This window comes from Terrapene carolina, unplaced genomic scaffold (assembly GCF_002925995.2).
Source record: "Terrapene carolina triunguis isolate 2854851 unplaced genomic scaffold, T_m_triunguis-2.0 Scaffold42, whole genome shotgun sequence".
NCBI classification, from domain to species: Eukaryota; Metazoa; Chordata; order Testudines; family Emydidae; genus Terrapene; species Terrapene triunguis.
The window spans coordinates 64,831,681-64,840,979 of NW_020664393.1; the positions used below are offsets into that span (position 1 = coordinate 64,831,681).

A 9,299-nucleotide genomic window follows, 5' to 3' on the forward strand; every position below is an offset into this window, starting at 1 on the left:
TCTGATGAAGTGGGTTTTAGCCCACAAAAGCTTATGCCCAAATAAATTTGTTAGTCTCTAAGGGGCCACAAGGACTCCTCATTGTTTTAACTTTGCAGTGTGTCTGCAGGATACCTTGCACCAAGACAGTTTGTAACACAAGCCAGCTCTACTCTGAAAATGATGGCCCACCCTAGCAAATTACCAAAGTTAAAGGACAAAATGGGAGACATCCCTCCAATCATAATGGAGAGTTGGGTCAGACACTGACCTGGAGCACAGAGGAAAAAGTCATGGACAAATGGGAAAATCAGGCTGCCTGTGACTTCCCCACCCCCCCGGTAACAAACCTGCAGCCGTATCCATGCTCAATACTACTTGGTATGTCTAAAATCTTGTCTCCTAGAGCACTGTAGCCAATGGAGTCCATGGCGTAATCTATAGCATCAACTTATTCTTGGAGCACACTTGGACAGATGTAGATTGGCATATGACTAAGTACACTGTGATCAAGCCCATCACTACACCTTTCATGCCTCGAATACCGACAGTCATCAACAGTAAGTCACTCCTCTGGCTAGCTCAATAATAAGATGGTGCTCATCTTTCTTTTTTTGTTTTTGTTTTTCTTTGTCTCTAATGAGTTATTAGTGTTGCCTCTGCTGTGAATTTATACCAACCAAAATTCTTCACTTAACTGGGAAGTTTCATTTAGTTAGCTAGCTAGCTGGCTCTCAGGTGACGTGAATGTCTAGATCTAAATCTTGATAAAACTAAACAATTCTGTTACACGCAGATACTTCCTTATGGTTAAGATCTGCAAATAAGGGGCAAAATGGAGAATAATCACTAGGGATTTGATGCGAGTTGCTGATTAGAACACCAGATTCTGCCACAATAAGGCCTTGTCTACACTAACGTGATAAATTGATCTAAATTACTCTATTTAAGCTATGTAAGTTACGTGACTTAAGTCAATGTAGCTTAGATCCACTTACAGCTGTATCTTCACCGCGCTATGTCGACCAGAGAGTGTCTCCCGTCAGCATAGCTTCCGTCTCTTGTTGAGGTGGAGTACTGAAGTCGACGGGAGAGCACTTCACCAAACCCATTAAATTGACACCGCTGCATCAATCACAGCAGCGCCGATTTAGCCTGTAGTGAAGAAAAGCCCTAATTCCACCAATGTTTTCCATTGAGCCTTTAAGTGGGGCCCAATGGGAAAGATCATGCAAAGTGTGACTAACCAACTGTAGGGAAAGAATGTCTGCGGGGTGCGTCAAATGAGGAGGGATGTCTCATCCTCCCAACCTTACGCCTATAATCATTACTTTTGGAATAGAGTGCTTGCCACTCCGTTTTTCAAAAGCTCATCTCTTGTTACATCATTATGACTTGACATCTTTATAGTTACCTGGATAATTTATTTTTTAAATCAAAGGGATGCTTTTAATGTAGTAGCACTACCTTATTACATATTCCAAATATCTGTCCAGTCTCGATTCCCTGCCTGTAACACAGAGATGTCATTGGACTCTTATAATAGATCTCTAGAAAGTAATTACACTTACATTCCTTCAAGCGTGTTGTGTATATTTAATCTTCCATCGCTTGGGGTAAAAATTCCTATGTAATCAGAGTAGCTCAGACTAGAACATTAATAATAGAACCATTAAGAGTTGACCGCTAGATAAGCTCCCTTGAGCACAGCAAAATGGGAGGCTTCTAATTGTCCTACAGTAATAGATAAGCATTTGCAGTAACTATATGCTATCAACCTAACAGATACTCTTCCAGAGAAGAGAACATTTGATGTTGCATTTGGATCTTTTCTTCCTGACGTCTCTCTGGTGACAATCACAATAGAAAATGTGCCACTTTCTCCAAGAGAGGCAGAGCGTCATGGGTACAAAGTTTATGAAATTACTTTCCCCAATGGAACAAAGGGATTTAACTTAGAAGTGCCTTTTGATGATCCTACTGTTCTGAAGGAGGTAAGATAAGGTAGCTACAATGTAGCACTCAGTAGGAAACTGTTCTTCCCATCCCACAAACTTTCAAGATATTGAAACTTTCAGGACAAAAATTAAAAATCTCAAATTTTCATGAACCCCAAATGCCTCACTTTGGTTTCAACCATTTTACATGTACTATAATTTAACATAATGCTACAGCTACACAACAAGCTAGGGGTGTGATTACCAGCTCATATACATATACTTATGCTAGCTCAATGAGAGTGGTGGCGGCATGGCTTGGCTGTACCACTTAGGTACCCATGGGGTTCAGGTGGGTTTGCACTCAGGATGCTGCTGCTCATCCTTCTGTGGCTTCACTACTATTTATACTCTCGCTAGCGAAAGTATGTGTATGCTAACTGGGAATCACACCCCTAGGTTGTAGGGTAGACAGAACCTACATTTAAAAACAAACTTTTTGACACTTCAAAAAACTTTAGAGTCAAAATCAATTGCAAACAGTTCTGGGTTTGATGAATCATCACTTTAACTTCCAGCAAAAACCACTTTGTTGGACAATTCCCAACCAGCTCTGCTATGATGTGGGAGATCATGACACATTATGACTGTCATGTGAACATGTTAGGGCAGCCATTGCTCAAAACATACATCTGGCACCAATAACCACCAACCATGCAATGTCAACGAAGGGCTCACTAGCCTGATCTGAATTCATATTCTGTTTAGAAAGTCTTGATCATCTGCCCTGCCCGGTATAGGACTATGGGCAAAATGCAACTTCAGGTGTGACTAAATGACGTACAAACTATGGCTTCTTCCGATGCTTCTGTTAACTGGGATAGGAGTCATGCACACATTGTTCAGCAGCAGGATCTTATCCAATCTATTAAATAACTGCCTGTCGGGATAGGACTGCCTAACTTAGAAAAACAAAGTGATCTGTTCCTTGTCCAACAAACATCCAGCCATTCATGAACCTGCTTTTTACATAATGCAGTTCAAACTGTGACTTGAGCAGATACTAGACAGATTACAAGAAGATGTGGAAGCCTGGAGCTGGGCACGTTTGCAGCACAAGTTTGTAAAAGGGCATAAGTTTAGGTGGGTGATCTAACCTCCTTGTGTTTTGAAATGGGTGGTTAAATGCAAACACTTCAACACAGTCTTGCCCCAGCTCATACAGAGCTGTTATGTGAAGCAGTAAGATCAATGTCATTTTCTATTGTGGGGAACAAATGTATGTGTGCGCAGCAAATACATTCTTGTCTGTGCTGGAAGCAAATGCTGCTGACCCCTCACTCTCTTCTAACTTTCTTTCAGTATGTGAATAGAAATGAAACAAAATATACCCTCCGTGTTAACTATACTTTAGATGTGGGTCCTGAAATGAAACCATATAATCATCCAGCAGAAATAGAATGTGTGGTTGCTGATATTGGTAAGCTTCCTCCCGTACTGACTGACTGAGACTGGTATAGTATGGGGAGGATTTTCATTGATTTCCAATGGAAACTAAATTAGGCCAATGATGAGAGCTTTTTGGAAAAATCCCACTCTATTATTGCTCATTATTGGCAATATAGCTAGCTTGCTGCTTTTCAGATGGCAGTTCTTCATTCTGTCAAGTCTAATTATCTGCCCTGAAGATGCTATAAGCAATAAAAACCTAGTCATGGGTCAGGCACCACGTTTAAAAAAAATGGCTAGCCAAATCCAGTGAGGATGTGAAACTAGACAAACCCAATCAACTTTAGTATCATTGCATCTACTGGTAATATTTTCCAGATATTTACATTAGGACAAGCTGAAATCACCCAGCTTTTACATCCAGGGTAAAGTTCAACTGGCCCAGACACAGCTCTGTAAACTCTAGAAATGGCAAAATTGCTCAAAGTAGATCAGATTGCCAAGTAGTAGGTCTTAGTAGTTGACTTTCTCTCCAACTTCTGGGTTTTACAATGCGCCCGGCTACACATCCTTCTGACTGTAGTGCCTTCATCTGAGGCCTGGTCTACACTTACCCCCCCAATTCGAACTAAGGTACGCAACTTCAGCTACGTGAATAACGTAGCTGAAGTCGAAGTACCTTAGTTCGAACTTACCTCGGTCCACACGCGGCAGGCAGGCTCCCCCGTCGACGCCGCAGTACTCCTCTCGTATAGCTGGAGTACCGCAGTCGACGGCGATCACTTCCTGGTTCGACTTATCGCGTCCAGACAAGACGCAATAAGTCGAACCCAGAACTTCGATTCCCAGCCGCCGAACTAGCGGCTGGGTGTAGACATACACTTAGAAAACATGTTTTGAGTTGAGGTGAAAGGAGGCTGAGATAAAATAAAGCCCCACTAGTCTTACCAAAGTTGTAGTTTAGCCTGATGTCAGTCGGGCAGTTGCTAATCAACTGGGACTTTTGGCCATGTCTTGGATGCAATACCTTGCAGTCTAAAATGATACTAGGTATCTAATACAATCTGTAGTATCAATACAAATGATTTCTCCATGATAAGAATTAATGCCGTAACTAAAACTGTATGTCCAATCTATGTCCTGTCTTCTTTCACAGAACTACCAGAAGCAGTTGGTTACTGTGATAAAGAGAACCTGTATCTAGCAGTTCCCGTTTCAGCTCTGTATCAGTACTGGAACCTGTATGTTGGTAACAAACTTCTGAATCAGCAAACTGTGCTCTCAAATAGGTATCTCCTGACGACCAATTCTACCCATCTGGTGTTGCAAGTACCTCTGTTTACTATGGGGATTATCTATGAGGTATGTAGACTACGTTGTAAGGCTTTGGGTATCTAAAAGATTTCTTATCAGGAAGGAAAGGCATTTCACTCCCAAGCTTGTCTTGTAATGTTACAGTAACCACTTCTAATGCAGAAAATATCAAGGGGAAATAAATGACTTTCCAATAAGTAGAGTAAACACAACCACAACAAGAGATCTGACTCCTGACCTATGATTCCACTGCATTCATTTACACAGTGCAATGGCTCAAGTGGTCCCCATACATATGAAGCAAACACAAAATTGTCAGGTGTTAAGACAAATGTCCTGTCCATATTGGGTCAGGCACCATGTTGAAACATGATTCTTGCTAAAGAATTCCTGCTAACAGAGTGACTAGGCTAAAGTTGCATTTAGCCCATGTAAAAATCTAGATTATAATACACATCTAGGCTACTCTACAATAGCCAGTCAAAACGTATGCAGCTGGTACCAGGCCTAACAAGTCTGCACTAGTAAACTTGACTTATGACCCAGGTTGGACCAGGCTTAAGTCTTCACGCTTGTCTCAAATGTTTTTTATCTTTGCTAGTGTTTAAAGTAGCATCAAACTAAAGAGAGCAGTCTCTCTCTGATCGGTAAACTATTTTCACTGGAGAAATATTGTCACTTTCTTTACAGGAAGTGTCCTTTCAGAGACTCAAAACTAGGTTTGATCTTGCACTCAGGAAAGCAAATACTTTGGAGACCATAAAAATATTTTCTGTGAGCTGCAATTTTAATTCTTCAGAATTTATAGGTAAGCTATATAGGTCTTGAGCTACAGCATGGAACTCGATGGCTTTCCTGAATCTAACAGCCTCTCTGACTTTCTTAGTGTGCTACCCTAATGGAACTGTAACAGTATCTGCCCCAATGAAGACTATTCCTTCCATTGATATGGGCAAAATAAAACTGAAAGACAGCACCTGCAAGCCCAAAGAATTTAATGAAGAACAAGCCTTCTTCCAGTTCCATGTCTCCACTTGCGGCACTTCACTAAAGGTAAGCAACTGTGAAGAGGTGTGTGTTTTTTTTTTTTTTTTTTTTTTTTTTTTACTCTCTGAGTAAACTCAAATTCTAATCCATTTTTGGCTTGCACAGTTTGAAGGTGATCACATTATTTATGAAAATGAAATATCTTATGAGAAAGAGATTCTCCCAGCATGGGGACCACCTAAAATCACAAGAGATCCAGATTATAGGTAGGACTCCTCCTGCTCACTGACTCCACTCAGTATAGTGATCGTGTCTGGAAAGTGTCTACAATAATTCTCTTATTGTAGATTGACAGTCTTGTGCTATTACCCAACAAAAGAGAGACTGATGCATATTGCTATGGTTAGCGATCTACCTACAAATGGATCCCCTCGTTTTGGCTATGGTACAATGATGGTGAGATCAAGTGTTGCAGGTAGATCACTCTTCTCCTCTTCCCCCCCCCCCGCCCCCCGTCCAGTTTAAAACATTTGTGTGACTCTAGTGGTTGTAAGCACTCTTATCTCGAGGCTTCTTATAAAAGCCCATCCTTAACTTTATCTCCTGTAGGACACAGAAGGACCAGACAAGTTCTGAATATAATCACAAGGGTATCCAAAGGTAAGCTTCCTTCTTTGAAAACTAGGATAGTATCAAATGAGTCTTAAATTGATTAACAAAATCCCCAAACCCATTCTTTTCAAGATGAATCTTTCATGGAACTTTATGAACCAAATTTGACAATAGTTAAATCTTCCTTGGAGCCCATGTTTTTTGAGGTAGAGCTAAAAGATGAGGAACCCAATGTTGAATTACACTTGAATAACTGCTGGATGACTTGGTCTTCAGACTTCAAAAGCACCTCACAATGGAACATTACTGTGGATGGGCAAGTAGAAGTAGCTTAAATGACAAAACTGTTCATGAGAAGCATCTTGATCACTTCTAACTGTGCTGTTGCTCTGATCTCTCAAATAGCTGTGGGAACGAAAACAACAAATGTGTTACAGAGTTCTATCCAGTATCTGTTAGTAGGAGAGTGAAACATCCCACTCACTTTAAAAGACTGGCAGTAAGGATGCTGATACCTCTGCTGGGACAGGTAAGATTAAGAGAAATTAGAGAATCTAGGCTGTGAAATGATACCTTAACACTTGTATCCTCTAAACTGAGGAAATATATTTATACTGAGGAACAAACTTTAAAGTGTTAACCTAACTTCCTCTCTGAAAAGAGGCCCAATTTAAGCGTCTTCAGGGTAACACTGAGCTTATGACTTAGCCAGCTAAGGAACTGTTGACAGACCAATAAGCCTGACTGATGTGCACTTTAGTTTGGCTGGTTCCTCAAAAGCCAAAATTTGCCTTGCACAGCTTTAGTGATTTAAAGTGGCACTTGCTGGAGTAAAGTAAAGGGCCTGGTATGGAAATATAACTCATACAGTTTGACTTTTTTTATAGGATCGGACTCCTGGTGCTCAACTCAAATATCTGGCACAAAGTCAACCAGGCAAACCAGCACGTGCCATAACAGCCATATGAAATACCACTCAGCTCACTTGCATCTATCCCATCCCCTCCAACAGTTCACTTAAATGCCTGGCTAGTGGGGAGGGCAGAGGAAAAGGTGGATTGGCAGGATGCCTAAAATGCTAACCTGTGCCTCTGGCAAGCCTGGTGAGGGAAGGAAACAGGTGACAGTCAAGAGCTGTTCACCTTAGGATGCCTTGCCAGTAGCTCTTCCCATTCTAAACGGAGTGGATTCTAGCACTGATAGTAGCTGCCTCAAGTAACCAGGCCAAAAAACAACCTTGCCATTTCAACCTCAGGTAACATCCCTTCAACTCACTGGAAACCAACATGAGGCAATTTTGGCATGAGCTTCTTAATAAGCAGGCAGCCACACCTGGCACTATAGATTCAGTTTCTGTACAGCCTCTGCATGGCTAGTGGGTCCTGTCTCGACCTCTTTCATATAAAAAGATCCTTAACACAGAAGTAGAAATCCAATGCCCACTCCGATAGACGTGGCCCTTTACAAGCATAGGTTTGGTAAGTGGTAGGTGAAAAGTAAAAGCAAATAGATCCCATACTAACAAGTAGTTCTCCTTTCTTCTCAGGTGCACTTGCACTGCACAGTCACAGTTTGCTCTCCTCCTAAAGTATCATCTGGCAACATTTGGACCTGTGGAGGCCGGTGTGACCCTAACAGGAAGAGGATGGGTAGGTTTACACGGGGCTATTTGGCCATGCTTAAAATACTCTGGCTAGATTTTTAAAGGTAGCAAGGTGCCTAAATAGCTTTAAAACTCTGATCCTCTATACTAACTGACTCCTGTGACCTTGAGCTGATAATGTAAAACACTAGTACTTGACAACTTCAGAATCTCAGTAGATTTAAAGCCAGTCAGACTACAGTATCTATGGTCCTTTATTCTGTCAATAACAATCTTGTAAAACTTTCTAGATCAGCACTCTGAACCATATTCTGGTCTCCACGGTTATGTATTGGCTGGGCCAGTCTGGATTGTTCATCCTCAACCAACTGAGGAGAAAAACATACACGACTAAACTAGGTGAGAACATTGGGGCTTATTGCCTGTATTCATCTATACCAGGGGTAGGCAACCTATGGCACGTGTGCCAAAGGCTGCATGCGAGCTGATATTCAGTGACACTCACACTGCCTGGGTTCTGGCCACCGGTCCGGGGGGCTCTGCATTTTAATTTCATTTAAAATGAAGCTTCTTAAACATTTTTAAAACCTTATTTACTTTACATACAATAGTTTAGTTATATATTCTAGACTTATAGAAAGAGACGTTCTAAAAACGTTAAAATGTATTATTGGCACGTGAAACCTTAAATTAGAGTGAATAAATGAAGACTTGGCACACTACTTCTGAAAGATTGCCGACCCCTGATCTATACAATTTACAACTGGCTTGTAGCCAAACAAACATGAAGCCTCAACATTTTCAACTAAGCTTCAGGCCCAATTTACACAATATCCCCATTTCACTGGAGTAGAAAACGCCACTAAAGAAAAAGATGTGTACATTTAGACAGACCTCCCATTTTAATGGAAGAGATATCTTAATCCCCCCAGACTGAATTGAAAATGTCAACCTACAGTTTCTTCTGTCTCGGTGAAGGACTAGCTTCATACAATCACACTCTCTAGCAGCCAGAATTCACTGATCAGTTGATCTACATGTGTTTACAATAGGGTTTAGAGACCCTGAATTTAGTTGGCGCTCTACTGTGCTAGGGAACGTACAAACACATAGTAAGCTAGCCCTATCTGTTCTTGAAGGTGATCAGAACTATGGCTTGCTAGAAGTGAGACCAAACTCTTGGACCCAGCACTGCAAGACTGATGAACTGCAAATTACTAGTATATCAAGTGTCATGTTTCCTCTACTGGAGAGCTCTACAAAAATCAAGCAACAAAATAACATTTTTCCTCTCTTCCAGATGCTGACACATAAACTTGCTGTCCACTGGACTCCTCCTGTGTCTGATCATAGCTGCTTTATTATTACTTCATAAACTGATTTTCATGAAGGGTAAAGTGCAAATCTGAAACAATACA

At 41.1% G+C, this 9,299-nt stretch overlaps 1 protein-coding gene across 1 annotated transcript in view; it reads left to right on the top strand.

Annotated features, from left to right (window-relative positions):
• Positions 1 to 9,299, top strand: part of LOC112105722 — a 17,421-nt gene extending 8,122 nt beyond the window's left edge. Inside the window, exons 10-23 of the mRNA XM_026653180.1 lie at positions 386 to 539; positions 1,765 to 1,973; positions 3,279 to 3,396; positions 4,522 to 4,727; positions 5,370 to 5,487; positions 5,566 to 5,732; positions 5,832 to 5,932; positions 6,014 to 6,141; positions 6,276 to 6,326; positions 6,411 to 6,594; positions 6,684 to 6,807; positions 7,825 to 7,927; positions 8,172 to 8,280; positions 9,182 to 9,299. Of these exons, the coding sequence (XP_026508965.1) occupies positions 386 to 539; positions 1,765 to 1,973; positions 3,279 to 3,396; positions 4,522 to 4,727; positions 5,370 to 5,487; positions 5,566 to 5,732; positions 5,832 to 5,932; positions 6,014 to 6,141; positions 6,276 to 6,326; positions 6,411 to 6,594; positions 6,684 to 6,807; positions 7,825 to 7,927; positions 8,172 to 8,275 (1,767 nt within the window). The 3' untranslated portion in view covers positions 8,276 to 8,280; positions 9,182 to 9,299. The remainder of the gene's footprint in view (positions 1 to 385; positions 540 to 1,764; positions 1,974 to 3,278; positions 3,397 to 4,521; positions 4,728 to 5,369; positions 5,488 to 5,565; positions 5,733 to 5,831; positions 5,933 to 6,013; positions 6,142 to 6,275; positions 6,327 to 6,410; positions 6,595 to 6,683; positions 6,808 to 7,824; positions 7,928 to 8,171; positions 8,281 to 9,181) is intronic.